The sequence below is a fragment of the Saccostrea cucullata genome, unplaced genomic scaffold (genome assembly GCF_032062105.1).
Source record: "Saccostrea cucullata isolate Sc308-1 unplaced genomic scaffold, CSIRO_AGI_Scuc_v1 ctg1112, whole genome shotgun sequence".
Classification (NCBI taxonomy): domain Eukaryota; kingdom Metazoa; phylum Mollusca; class Bivalvia; order Ostreida; family Ostreidae; genus Saccostrea; species Saccostrea cuccullata.
In genome coordinates, this window is record NW_026934093.1 from 57,042 (window position 1) to 72,895 (window position 15,854).

At 32.1% G+C, this 15,854-nt stretch overlaps 1 protein-coding gene across 1 annotated transcript; it reads right to left on the reverse strand.

The window, feature by feature from the left end:
* Window positions 1-3,845: 3,845 nt before the first annotated feature.
* LOC134239926 (protein brambleberry-like) lies at window positions 3,846-12,279 on the reverse strand. The gene is made up of 11 exons (XM_062722057.1): window positions 11,976-12,279; window positions 11,364-11,492; window positions 10,925-11,110; window positions 9,141-9,363; window positions 8,910-9,026; window positions 7,320-7,499; window positions 6,737-6,943; window positions 6,245-6,397; window positions 5,661-5,746; window positions 5,187-5,302; window positions 3,846-4,085 (listed from the first exon to the last, which is right to left on the reverse strand). Exons 1-11 carry the CDS (start codon window positions 12,201-12,203, stop codon window positions 3,962-3,964), a joined length of 1,749 nt encoding a protein of 582 aa, XP_062578041.1. The 5' UTR covers window positions 12,204-12,279; the 3' UTR covers window positions 3,846-3,961.
* Window positions 12,280-15,854: the final 3,575 nt, after the last annotated feature.

The window sequence follows — 15,854 nt, forward strand, 5'->3', positions numbered from 1 at the left end:
TGAACACATACATGTAGTTTGATAATATCGTGACAAAAATGTTATGGCTACAGTGACAGATGGGTAAGGTTTAAACTCTAAGATAAAGACAGTTGAATTTAATCACCTTATCAAAGAGAAAAGCAAATAAGACTTGTTTGTGAAACACTTCTGTCCCCTCCTTTGGACAAAAATATGTAAACCAAATTTCACTTCAGTATTAGCAATCTCTGTGAAGAAAATGAACAGAAAGTGGAAATAGTTGGAATTTTTCTAAGTCCAAGGGGCTTACTCTGTCAAAAAATGCTCAATTGTAACCAAAACAGGGCCTGATCTAGATATTCCTATGAGAAATCTGTATACCAAAAAAAATTTCATTTCAGTATGTGCAACCTCTGGGCTGAGAATGAACAGAAACTGTTTTCGGATCAATGGACAGACAGACACAACGACATGCTCTCCCTTCTTTAAAGGGGGAGGGGCACAATAATTGTTCAGTCATACATAATAAAAATGCAGTGAAGTAAATAAAGACTTGTTTTCAGTGATACCAAATAAATTAAGGTACATTGTATATTACTTTAAAATTTATGACAAAGTGAAATACAAGTTCAAGTAAGTTTTAAATGTGTGCTTAACAAATCCATATGATTTATTTTTGCTATTTTGGTTTTTACTGATTTTATTATTTTTTGATTGACTGTTATTACTGTAATCACCAAATGATCACATTATTTTCATGAGATACATGTAGGTGTTTGGTATTTACAAGTGAGACAAAATTTTCGCAAATTCCGGTTATTGTAAACTGATTAAAATATACACAAGAATTAAATTTTAGCAAGCAGTCAATCATATTTGTGATTTATAATTTTAAAAAGAGACAATGTCATGATGAATATATACAATAAATAATATAAATATATGCATAAAGCTGTACAAATTACATGTACACTGTAGGTTCACAGGTTTTGGTTTGATTCTATTGGAATGCTGAACTAAATCATATAAAGGTAGTAACCTTAATTACTCTAAACAGATAATACATTTTATGCCCTGTTCACACGAGTTTAATTCGCAGTAAATTAATGCGAAGTAAACTAATGCGAATCAAACTAATGCGAATTCAATTGCGTTCACACGGCAGCTAATGCGAAGTAAACTAATGCGAATTAAAATTTTACTTCTACAGCCAGGCATCAGTAAGGCTATTGTGACGTCATTTGAATATCACGTCACCTAATGCAGAAGCAGATCTATGCATTTAACATAAAATGTCACAGTGTCTATGCACACATTTACACATTTTAGTGATTATAACACAATTTTCCTTAGTTTTTAACTCAAAAATAGCACAAGTACTAAAAGCTGACCACCTACATGTGGCATTTGACTTAATTTTGCCACTACGCATGCCTCAAAATTTAATTCGAATTAGCTTCGCTAAGCGTTCACACAGAGCTAATGCGAAGTAATTTAATGCGCAGTAAACTAATTCGAATTAAACTAATTCGCATTAAATTCTCCATGTGAACACTAAGCGAAGCTAATTCGCAGTAACTTTATGTTTAATTCGAATTAAACTCTCCGTGTGAACAGGGCATTAAATTCTCTGTTTCCCTTTAAATACACATATAGTTTGTAGAAAATAAAAACATCTGGAAAACTAATACCTCTACTTCATTTCAAACCATTCAGTGATATCTTACAAATACATGTGATCACTGAAGTTATACACTTGTACATCTATATCATAAGTAAAAAAAAAATTTCTTTATACTGTATACCTGTATTACATGTACTTGATTTTTGTTCATATTATAGTAGGCACTGTTTACAATCTCGAAGGCTAACAGGTATATTTGCAGAAAATTACCCAAAAGTTTTAAACTGCATGTATATACTATATATATATATATACGAGGGTTGTCCCGTTAAATCGTGGACAAGTTGTCTAGTTTGAAAAATAATCATCACTGCGTTCTGAAATTTTCACCACTTTTTAGTAGATAAATTATGAATATACATAGCAAATTTCAAAAAGATATATGCATAAAAAAAGCTGTGATATATAATGTTATGTACTGTATCGGGCTCGGATGATAAAGTCAAAAAGTCTAAAACAGCGTCACGTTTCATCTTTGCTAAACTTAAAGTTGGATAAACCCCACTTAAATTTAGAAATTTTATTTGATTTACATATGTGAGTATCTATAACCAGTTCAGAAACCAATGTGGCACACTCAAGCAATCTTCTGAATATTTATTAGCAAGTTACAGTCAGTATTCTCACCATCATTCAACTAAAAGAGAATCTCAGATCGACGGTTGACAGTGACAGCGTCCTTTGCTATTACAAATGGCAGTCTGTCCATATGTTTTGTGCTATCTGGGGACTCGACCACGAAGACTTCACTAAGAAAACTTTCATTTCATTTATATACAAAAGATCTGGTGATATTTTTCATATTTTCTTTCTTCTGTATTCATTTAAAGTCTCTTAAGGCGTCATTACAACATCCTTATCTATCTGAATTGCTCTCCGGTGCGCCGTAACGTCATAAAAAGTCGCCATTTTTCGTGTATTGTGTTTATTACTTTCCCATTTCAAATGCTCGGGAAACTGCCAAAAATTAACCAAATGCCTTGAAATTTTTAAATAGATGATAGAATTGATTAAGGAATGGAATTAGGATAATTTTCATCCTAATCTTATGTATTGAAAACTTTTAATGAATTAAGTCTTCTCTAATATAACCTTGCTATTTTTACCGTGCGCCGTAAATCGTAATTGTGCACATTCAAGCAGAATAAAATCTTTATTTTTGAATATATATTATCAAAAACATTATGACTCACTTAAATATGATGAATAAACATTTACTGATAATTTCAGCTTAGTGCGCCCATTACTTTTCGAGAAAAACGCTTTGTCCACGATTTTATGGGACAACCCTCGTACATGTACTAGTACTTATGAACAACTAACTTATTTACAATCAAAAAAGTATTGATCTTTGATCTTAATGGTGTCAGTCAACTGCAATAAATTCTAATATAAAGAAACTTGAACAATGAAATAAACTAAGTTTTCTGAATCTACTCTCATAAGAAGCATGTTTCATAAATATCTTTAGAAATCTTGTATGAGATCAATTTACAACTTGGCATTTATATACAGTTATGAAAAAAAAGCTACATTTTGTCAGATGTTAACTATAGTATGAAAAACGCTCAGATAAATACATGTACCGGTAATTATTCTGATCATCAATTTACATACTAATCTATTACTATTTAAAAACATACTAACATTTGGCACATCACGAACTTGCAAAAAAATATTATATTCTATTATCATATGCACTGCAATTAAACCAAAGCTTAATTTATTACACAATCTGATATCTAAATTCAAAACATGATAAATAAAAAGTTCTATACACAAGTAAATCAATTAAACCAAAGCTAATCACATGACTGAATTTCAAAATTCAAAACATGATAATTTTCTTTATTATATGATTAAATAATTTCCTTCTCTTTGATTGGTTGAGATTCAACTATGTATTAATACATGTATTCTTGACGTTCCAGGTTATACAAGGAATTATTGCAGGTCAATATAAAGAATTATTGACCTGTTCCATTTTTTCTGTTACAATGTGTTCTTGTTGATTTTTCATGTTAAAACGTTCAATTAAAGCAAAGAAACAGTCTTGTGGGAGTTTGCTATAATTTAATCATATAATAGAACAGTTATTGCTGTTTTCTGCAGTCAACAAGATGATTTAGCCACCTTCGAAGTACAATATTCACTTTGCCCTTCGGGCTCAGTGAATATTGTACTCCTCAGGTGTCTAAATCATCGTATTGACATAAAAAAACAGCAATAATTGTATATTATCTGTTCTACACTCAAGTAAATCACAATTCATGTGGACTTTAGTTAAATGCTCATGGAGACAGGTTTTCCACAGTGTTACTTATTGTGTCGGTGACAGAATTCTTGTCCTGGCATCGTTGACAGTCGACAAGGGGTTCCTGCTCGCGTCAGACCGTGACAACGCAGACTCGTTGTGCTAGAACGGGAGGGTGTGGATGACCTGTAAACAATAATATAAAATATCACAATAAGCCTGTAGTACTCTTCCAGGCAATCAGCTTTAAAATATATCTTTCTTTTCCTGTTCGGTGGCTTGAGCTCAAACCAACCAACTTTTTTAAAAATATAATATTGATAAATAATACTTGATTGTGATTCTTTATTTTTCATTATAATTTTATTGATTATTATGTTCATGTATTATTACATGTATCTTGACCTATTATACAAGGAGAGGGTGTACATAGGCCTTGCCTGTTTCCCAATCCTTATTGAATTATTCAATAAAATATGTTTAAAGTAAAGTAAACCAACAAATTTTACTACATGGGCCTTTTATTAATCTGTACCTGCATATAATATGTAACCTGTTTTTTTTCTCTAAAATGTAATTTACTCCCTCGTTTTTCAAGAACATTCTGTCAATTTTAAAACTTGGTCATCTTCGCTAGCCAAGGGTTTTCGGTCAACCCTGCTCCCCATATCGAAGATGAAACTTAGTATGCATTGGTAAAGAAATTTCAAGTTGGACAATTCCAACTCTCAAATGTATATTAATTAGAAATGATCTAATGTGAGCAGTGTTCAACAACTCCTGTTATTGCAGTTTTTGTTGTATCTATGAAACTATAGTGTACATATGTAAATCCTGTATATTATAAAAACATTTTTAATGGTTGACTTACCAAAGCTTTTGGAAATGTTGAATATTACATATATAGCATTCCCTGACCTCTCTCAGCCAAGGGGCCACTAAACATTTAAACACATAGGAATACTTTTGTCATGATCAGCACTACCTCAAATCTGGATGATTTTTTTTTTACCGAGTAATCCATTTTCAAATTTTATATAAATGTAAAAGTTGTAACATCTGTTTCTGAGGGCCATGCCATGATCACATTTCAATAAAAAAAAATTGCATTTCATAACTCAGCCTCGTTAATATTTAGATTATTCATTTTAAATATTTTTTCCCCTTAAAACTCATACATGTCCATAACTAACAGTGAATGTTTCGACAAAAATGAAAAAGCAACATACTAGTAATATATATGTGACATAATTTTACATATGTACCTCGATAAATATACATATTTACCTAGAAAATGATCGTGAGAAGGCTGAGGTAGATGGGAGGGGGGTCTCGGGTCGAGGGTGGAGAGGGAGGTCAAAGTTCTCATCTAAAAACCGTCGCACATTCTCATCTTCATCCAACTAAAAAGAAAACACATACATGTACAGGAATAATCAATTAAAAAAATGTAATATACATGTAAATATGTACATTTTAAAAGTTTAATATACACTATTTATTTTATTTTTTAATCTCTGATTCACAAATGACTTGTACATGTACAGTATTTGTAATGATGGAATTACCCACTTGTTAACTTTTGCACCCTCAAAAAAATACAAATAAAAGACTAGAATACCATTTTCACTCATCATGTTTTTGAAAAAATGAAATCCTCAAACTGTGAACCTTTCATTATCACCACTTTCACATTATGTACCAGTACACATTACCATACCCCGATACATGTGTATATATTTTACAGAGCTGACTGTTTACCATGGTTGAGGAGTCAGGCCTGGCTCTGGTTGCCTGGCTGTGGTTTGTATCAGTTCCATTGGCTCCTCTGTTATTGCCATCAGGACCTAGGAAAAACAAAAGTAACAAATCACATGCAACATCTGGTGTCATTTTCATAGCATGTGGAAATCTGTGTGGAATGAAGCCCCATTAATTACAATGCAAATAATACAGATATTTCACCTTTCAAATGAAATTTGTGGAGAAAAGAATGTACAATTTTTATGTTTTTTCATTACAAAGCTACAATTCAGCAAAGTCAGATATTGCATTAATCCGGTTGATTTGCTATTGAATGCAAACATCTGAGGCTATACTCTGCATACATATTATACAAAATTGAATAAAAAACCCATATTTAACTTAATTTTCAAGAGCATACAAAAAATTTCTTGCTACCATTTCATTTGAATCCAAAGCTAAATAGAGAACATTGTGCTTAAAGTTTTCTAGCAGTTTCCCAGCATTTCAAATAGTGTATTAAGATGTACAATGTGCATTTTCTTCATTAAAATAAAACATTTTTTTACATTATTGTATCTCTCTGGTAAAACCCAATTTACCAGAATTCTGGAATCTCTGTAAGAGGTTCTGTAGTGTCTGCATGTCACCAGCTGACAGAGGACTGGAATCAGAGATCGGGGAATTCCCAATGGCTAGATATGGCTCCCTTCTAGTGTCCACCTTAGGACGCCAGATATGATACATGACATTGGCTGGAAAAAAATATACAATAAAACATATATATATATTCCATATCCAGGTACCTGTATTTTGTGATTCTATTATTTCTTTCTTGAAATTATATTATTTACCCCATTCTTTCTCTATATATGGGCATCCTATAATCAACGCTTAAAAGCTAAATCTTTCCCTTCTTCCTTATTTTGGAGTTTAATTTTGCATACTGGTTTCAATATTACAAGGTTAATTTAAAATTATCACTTGAGAAGAAGACATTTTTACAATCTTCCTTTGTTTGGAGTACATTTTATATCATGCATAAGTGAAACAATGTAAGAAAACACTCAATTCACATTTTCCAGATAAATTACCTGTCACTACAGTGACTATGAAACCCAGGACATGTTTAAACCCAATACTGTGTCCAAACTTGAGTTCAGCGACAGCATTAGCTGTCAGAGCTGCGATGATGGCCAGGCGTGACAGACGAGGGATTTGTAGATAGACAGACATAATTATTATAAAGAGGAAGAACATCAGATGCTGTCCCCAGGACATCAAAACTGCCAGCTTGTCCTCTGCAAAACAAAAATATAAAAACATCAGGGAGAAATTGTATCTAGAACAACATCTTAACAACAACAGTTAGCTTGGATATTTTTTGAAAGTGACATGGAATTCTCAAACACTTTTTCTACATGTATTTTAACCTCTATATCTCAACCCCTCTGATACCTTTAAGTAATTTTAAGCTTCAGAGATTTTGAGATAATCAGATTTAACTGTATGTCACTTTTTTTGTTCTATACTAATTAAGTAGAATAGTTGTTATGGTCACTTTGAGCAAATACTTTTTTCTTTTGATTCCCAAAACTCTAAAATTAATGTCACATACATTGTTAATTAATAAAATTCAAACAAATATAAAATTAGCCAGACAGTTGGTTGCCCTACCTGAGCTGCCTAGGATGTGTGAGAACCAGCTAATCTTCTTCTCTAGGTCCCTCTGCATGGTCTGTACAGTTCTCATCAGCTCACTGACTGAGGAGTTGATCTTGACCACATTCTGGTACATCTCCAGGTAAAACTTGGTCATCTCCTTGTGATTCTGCAAGAGCTGCTTAGAACTTTCATCTGTAAGGCCAGTTAAGATAATAAAAAATTTTTGTCATGTGCATGCATCTTCATAAAACTAATAATTATCAAATACGAAGGCCGTTCAAAAAATGCTATTATTTTCTTAGCAGACGTCATATAGTTATGAAATTTCACAGAAATATGTATGTTAAAGATTCAAATGCAAAATTTTTTATTTAAAAAAAATACTTAAAATATTAATAGATACGGAGGACGACAAAAAATTTCATGCAGAAGCAAGCGGAATCCAAAATTTAACTCATTAATTTTCTATAATTTGCGATATTTTTCGACAATTTTCTCAAAAGTATCTTAAAATTGTTCTATTATCATGTATTTAGATTTCTGACGTGATATTTAAAGTACTAACAGAAATATAGTGATTTTCCTCTGATGCGATTCTCGTGAAAACGACTGTGAAAATTGAATTGACGGCGCACCACACTTTTGTTAAAGTATGTGTAATGCTCGAGATATCGCCAACAAAGATCCAAAATATGCAAATTAAAACATGTAGTAAACTAGGGTATTCGTGACATTCGTCCACAAACAGCAAATTGAAATTTTAGACCGTTAGACCTCCTGAGAAAGGCTATAGGGGAGGACGGGAAGAAGATTAACGACGAAAACTTTATCTGGACTGTAAATAATCACCAATAACGCTGATAATAAATACCCGCATATGTTTGGTTTTAAAACAAAAAAAGAATATTCTTTACTTGTTTAATAGATTTTAAGCTTGACAAGAAATGGTGTTTGGATGTTGAGTAGATAAGGTAACTCAAACTGTACAGGTACTCTTGGGAAAATGATGAGAAAATGAAAGCTCAAACACATTATTTTTTGTAATGCCTGTGACGTCGAAAATTTTGCTGCTCCGTGACTTAATGATATGTCCTGAAAAATCACTCAAAATTGATACCAATTTACAATATTTTGATATGAAATTTTGAAGACAATATAAGTAAAGATTCTTTTCTCTTATGTGTGACGTTTTGCCCGATTATGTCGTCAAATAATTTTTCTGTGCAACAAGTCCGCGTAATTTTTGAACGGCCCTCGTATGTATTAAATTTCCTAAGCCGAGGACACTCAAATGAATGGCATATTCATCAACCAAGATGATTTTAAAAATGATTTTAAAATGTTTAAAAATTTAAGTTTACTTCAAAACAAATAAAGAACACTAAATAATACACAAAGAAAACAAACTTGTGATTCTAAAAAAAAAAAATTATTGTAAAAATTTGATTGTTGAAATAACGATAAAGAAACTTTGTACTAAAACATAATTTTATTTTGGTTCTTCAAATAATTTTTACTGGTTCCAGCTCAAAATTCCCAAAAATGACTTCCAAACTCAAAATCTTTGAATCTGAGAACATACTTCTCTTGAATTTTTATTACCTAACTTTTCCAGAGCATCTTGTGATTTTTTATGAATTTGGCTCAAATCCTCGATGATTTTCTGGTAATTGTCCTGTTGTTTTTTCTCTTGAGAAGCCATTTTTTCAGCAGCCATATCTTCAAAATATATGATTTTTTTCAAGACTTTAGTAATAGATAATAAAACTTACTTTTGGGAATCATATGAGTATGTACTCCTGTGTTTCAGCTTTAACACCATAATATGCATACCTAGCTTCTGTCTAATATTCTCCACCATTTCTGCCAGCTGCTGGTTTCCGGTTGCAATCAGTGACCTCTCCTGGTGCAGGCTGTTCATATTGTCTTGGACATTGTTCATGATGTTGTCATGGGCTAGCTTCAGTTGTTGATGGTTACCTAGCAACTCCATCTGACTGTCAAACAGCTTCTGTACTGTCTCCGAGGTCAAAGTGTGCAATACTTCTTGACCTTTCTAAATAATATAATGAATGTCAGATATAAATGAAACTAGAAAACTGACCAGTCAGCAAGGGCCCCGCCTTGGGGTAGAATTAAAAGGGTGCAGCTTACGGAATGATTAAAAAATGTACGAAGAATAAGCAACAGCAACTGTATTCTTAAAATTTCAAGATAATTCCTGAATATTCAAAAACCTGAAAATAATATCCTTGTATTTACATTAGGCAGTAAAGAACAACTTAACATTGAATGTATATTTAAACAATTATGAAGCTTGTGTTACTTAGAATGCCAGCCTTCAATGGATGCAAATATCATGAAGGCTTGACCTAAACTTCAAACAAACAGCAGCTGCAGACAAAGGTTTTCATTAATCTTAAAGATAAAGGAAAGCCTACTAAATTTTCTGCAGCAGGCTAGATAATTAATCCCAAAGGATTAATTGTACCTCTCTCATCATTTTCTTCTAAAGTTACAATAAGAACTTTTTCAGTATTAATGATAGAATGGGGTTTTTATACAACTACCTTAAAAATTAATTAACATATTAAAAGTGAAAAAAAAGTAAATCAAAAAATCTTCTTTAATCTATTTCTTGTTTTTAGAATTCAATGAAATCATAACTATAAAACAAAAATAAATTATAAAAATTTAATAATAATATTTAAATCCACATTTCAGAGTGTTCATAGCATTCCAAATTGACTTAACTTCAAAACAAACTTCATTTGCAGACAGAGGTGGTAATTCATCTCAATGTGACAGATAAAGATAATGCTCTGGATTTTCTTCAGGACGAAAGCTAATTAATCCCAAGGGACTCATAGCCAGCATTCAGTTTACAATGGGAACATCTTCAGCAGTTATCTCTCTTTGCCAATGCATTCTTATATAAAGTTAAAGAATCTACCCCACCACCCCAGCTCCAAACCAGGGGACATAGAGAACCAAACTTAGCATCAAAATATGTATTTCTGCCTACTGAACTACCATACCAAATTTGTACTTGATTGGGCAACCATAAAAAAGTTGCCCATTCATTCTTATGCATAGTTAAGGAATCTACCCCACCACCCCAGCTCCAAACCAGAAGACATAGAGAACCAAACTTAGCATCAAAATATGTATTTCTGCCTACTGAACTACCATACCAAATTTGAACTTGATTGGGCAACCATAAAAAAAGTTATTAGAAAAAAACAGAAAATTTGTGGACGGAAGAGTGACAGACGGACAGACAGACAGACGGACAGACAGAGTGATTACTATAGGGCACCCGCAAATCCTTGCGGGGCCCTAATGATACTTAATTTATAATATTAAATAATTACGGTATCATCAAAAAATTACAGTAAGCAGTAAAGTACAAAGAAATTACGTAGAATATATATCTATAGAAAAAAATGTGTCTATGTTTCAGAGTCCCTATCATTAATTAAAGAAGAATTATACAAATTATAGCATAATACATGTAATGAATAATGAAATTCACCAAAATAATATCCCATCAGATCAGTGTAATAAAGCTTCAAAGTAAAATTTTAAACTAAATTTCAACATTTTTATTGTTATACCATCATTTGCTTCATTGACTCTAGCTGATCATCTGCAGCAGACACCAGATCATGGACGGCCATTTCTGTTAACCTGCGGAACTGATCTTGCTGGGTCGCGTAGCACACTGCCCTGGCTCTGTTACCAACAATCTGGTAAGCATTCCAGGTTGGGCCATCCATGTCTTTTGTGCATTCAGCTATTGACTGGAATACAAAATAAAAATTTTATAAAACCATTCAATTTTTTTTTCTTGCGTATCACAAAACCTGGCAAAGGGAATATGCCCTAACATCAATCTAAGATTTCTTACAAGTTCTAGTGACTTAATCAGTTTGATCGTACAATTCCCAGTTTTCGTAATGGCGCCAGTTTTGATGTTTTCCTGGCACGTAAAATATAAAAATCGTGAAAAAAGCCTGGAAAACATCAGATATTTCGGACTAAGTTTGATCGTACCATCTCTGACGTGCACTTAAAAGTGGGTCTGTCTTCTGCCATGGACTGACAATTTAAAAGTTGAACAGCCAATTTTCCTAAATCCTCTTCCTTCAGTTCCCCACACTTTTTCTTTAAATTATAAACAACCTGAAAAAACAAACAAAAATTAATACATAAAATTGGAAATGCTATTGACACCTGATAATCATGATAATGAACCACAGGATTTTGCTATTTGATTGCCTAAGTAGCTATGCATAAGTCTTTCTCAAAATGCCGTCAATATCCACTTTCTTCGATTTCATGTAAACATTTGTTTTACTAAGAAGCCATTACATGACATCACATCAAGCCTATAGAAAGGAAAATTTTAGTAGAGACATGTTGATACGGTTGTTACAAGTGGTATATATTGAAAAAGTGGTGAGTAAAACACGAAATTGTCAATTTCTCCTAAATGCATAGCTCATGGCTAAGTCAATCGATGGATTTTTATTGAATTATTTGATAAATAAAATTGCGAACTAACAAATGATAAATGTTCATATATCCTTATATAAATGTTTTTTGCTAATTAAATGAGTCGTAAAGGTTTTCTTAGATATATGTAAATACAGTTAACTGAATTACAATATGATAGCAGGCATCTAGCGGTGACATATCGGTGAGCTCGCTAGCAAGTTTTAGAAACTTTGTATCAGTTGATACGATTTCAAACTTTGAGCTACTCTTTTTGAGGGCATTGTCAGCATTATGCTGGGTGTCGTCTCCAAACATCCAATGTTTTATGGAGTCGAGAACACATTCCGACTCTCTGTGCTGCCAAATTAACACGAAACCGATTAACAACAGTTTCATTTCACGAAGATCATGTCAATGTGACCAATGTGTTGACACAGGAAGTTGATTTGAAAAGCCCCCCGTCTACTACAAAAACAAAATTGGATTGGTTGAAAATAAAAATTTTCATTAACCCTTACGTCAAACATGTCGGTTCTAAGAATAAAATTAGTACGAATTGACAAAAAATATATATAAGGGGGAGAACTGTGTCGATAATGTAAACATTTTCCTAAAAAGCGTGGAAGGGATGTAGGTGGAAACTTGTGGTAACTTCATTAGATTAAAGGTAAGATATTTAAAATACTTACTTGTCTTTTCAATTTCTATGATGATTTCAAATCCAACGAATGAATTTATCAAGAATCTGGACCTAAAACTCCATTTATAAGCTGATAACATTTTTCCAGCATCTGAAGCTTTATGCCAAAGGCGCTTAACGTTTTTAACCTTTCTTTTCATATGTAAAAAAAATGGTCATAAATGGCATTCTGTAATTTTTATATTCTCTTACATGCTTTTTTCAGCATTTCTGAAAAAAGTACCTTGACATAATAAAGCAAGGGAATCTTTTAAATAAAAAAATAAAATAGGCCTAAAAATAAAAATAAAATCTTAATTTTTTTTACAATTTGAAACTTTGAAACAAAAAGGATGAGATTATGTTTACATTATTTTTACAACACATGTATAATGTAAATTGTGGTTTTGGAAGGATTGCTACATATATGTACATTGTACAAAAAATAAGAAAAGGACTTCCTGAAATGATTAGGTTTATAGGCAATCTGATTAAAATCAGAGCTTTGTTATGCTCCGAAATTCTGATAGTCGCTGCATGTACAGAGATGTTATAGGATGTTGATCTGATAAGGGTCAAGCGTTAATTAATTGTTATAAAAATGAATTGCAGACAAGCATACATGTATCCCTATCTTTGAAGTAATTTAATTATCAACCAAATTTTTAGCATATAGTTTTGAGGATATACAATACCTTGAATACAAAATATCATTATATATAGTGATGTGAGCTAGGGGTGGGATGAGTGTATGATGGGGATAGGTAATTTAGGCAAGTATGGCACTGGCAGGCATTTACCTTAAACGAATTTGTGCTAATGATGATCAGATTCAGAAAAGAACAAAAAATTAGAACAATTTTTTTTCGCAGTGAAATATTTTTTCAAGATGTAATACGACATATATATGTATAGCAATATTATATTTTTATGTCTAATTGATATTAATATTTGATTAACACACCTTCCCATGGTAATTTTAATTAGGAATATTTTCTGCAGTATTAGAACACCCTGGCCAAATGGAAGAAGTTGCTTATGACTGAGAGGTTATTTGCAGCTGAAAACATCAATGCTTTATTCTCACAGCCAGAGCCTAGAGGCTGTATAGGATAATAGAAAAAGTGTTTATCATCACGATCTTAGAAATTTGCATTTTATTGCAATGCACACAAGCAGAATCTATCGATATATAGATTTGTATAGTTAGAGATGACCTTGTAAACATTCTATTGTTGTTTGAGAGAGAAATTACATGGTAAGTAATATATGTTGCTCTTTGGATATTTCTAAGTTTTCAAAGGTATAGTACATGTAGCTTGATAATAACTGGCAAGTGAAATATTACTTTTGTGTGAACGTAAGTCATCGTTTAAATAAAACAATTTATTTTAAATCATTGGTACAAACAAAATTGAAAAAAAAAACATTAGAAAAAGACATTAAAAAAAGTTTTTCAGTTCAATTATAAATCAGTTTGTAAAATATATGTGGTACATGTAGTAGATTTGTTTGGGAGTTTTTTTATCATCAAGTTAGATCGGAGTATTTATTGATCAGTGAGTGTATGGTACGTGATAATTCATCATGATCATTGAATTTATAAGAAGCCATTAAACCTTAGAGTTTTAGATATCAATTATCACGTGTACCTGCATACTGATCACTGATGTTGTTAGAATTGCTTCTTAGCCTGGGAGTGGTGATACAAATTGTTGTTTAAAATACTGGTAGATGTAGACATAATAATGACGATGTTAAAAGCCCTTATCTAAGTGGTTACCTTTTATTTTTCTTAAAGAAGACCCTGAATGTAAAGCAACCATAAAAGGTCATTGACATCCTTCTAATGTCAATGAAAATGTAAGAAACTACTTCTGATCAATATATCAAACATGTGTAAAGATTTAATGCTGGATTTAGAGGGGGCACCCAGTGCACGCCCCCTAAAATTATGAAAGCATAAAACAGTTTCATCAAGAAAATGTAAAAAATGTCTACTAGACCTCATTTAAACCCTAAAAAAATCTCTAGAATCCAGGACCCACTGGGGGACCCAGGCAGGGGCCTCAAGCCCCCCCCCCCCCCCCCCCCCCCCCCCAACTTTAATTCCTGGATCCGCGCTTGAAATTAATATTTTCAATACCGGTAAAAACAAAAAATTTGAAAACTTAGAAACTTAACAAAACGAAATAAAGAATGAATATTGAAACCATATCATTGCATAAAAAGACCCCCTCCCTTTACCTTTCAAACTATTTTTGTCAACTTGTTTTGTGCCAGGTCATTCACTATCAAAAGTGAGCTACTCATTTACATACAGCTTGATATTGTATTTCTTAGGAGACAAATTAAGATATTAATTAATGTTGGAAACATGTGATAAACTAGAGGCATTTAAGAAAAGGATGTGCCTTTTTTATACCCTTTAACATGGTCAGACACCTCAGACCTATAGTCAGTATAGTGCTTAATTATCATAGCCATCTTCCATCCTTCTGTTCTTCCATCTATCCTTCCATCACACTGCATAAACTCGTAAAACAAAAAGACAAGGTACGTGTACATAGTAAGTGTAAATTTATTTTCATATTTGCATTTAATTAATGTACCCTGGGTATAGGGACATTATCATGTTGTATTGACATATTTATAGTTTATAAAGTACTCATGTTTATACAGTTATTTCCATTATTTGTTTGAAATGTTCTTTACCCTGTGTTACAGAAATGCAGGGAATATGGGATTGATCTTTGGATACTAAAGTATAGACCCTTTTCCTATGACACATTTTGAAAAGAAATTCTTATGCATCTTGAAGGGTGGAAATTAACATTTTGAAAATAACTAGTTGTACCCTTTTCCTATGACACATTTTGATTAAAGAAATTGCTTGTAGCCGCCATCTTGAAGGGTAAAGAATGAATTTACCTCTTTAGAGCAACCAATTTAAAACACATGCAACAAATATATGTGTGTAAAATTCAAAATCTTAAAATTATGAATTAATAGAGGCTTTAACAAACCTATATTCATAAGAAAAAGAGTGTTATCTTTACAAACTAAAGTATAACAAGTTGAACTTGGCTATGAATAATGAAGGGATATTTACTGTTGATATTTAAAATAAGGGGAATAACTCCTAGGCAAAATATGTCATAGGAAAAGGGTCTATTTTACTGAAAGCCTTGAAAAGAAATTCTTATGCAGTTTACAGAGGTGGGAAATTAACATTTTGAAAATAACTAGCTGTACTTTTGTAAAATGGAGAAACTATTTGATTAAAGAAATTCTTGCTTGTGATGCATTAAGGTAATTAGGAATGTTTTAGAACTTCAGATAAAAAATAAAACACATGATACATAGTG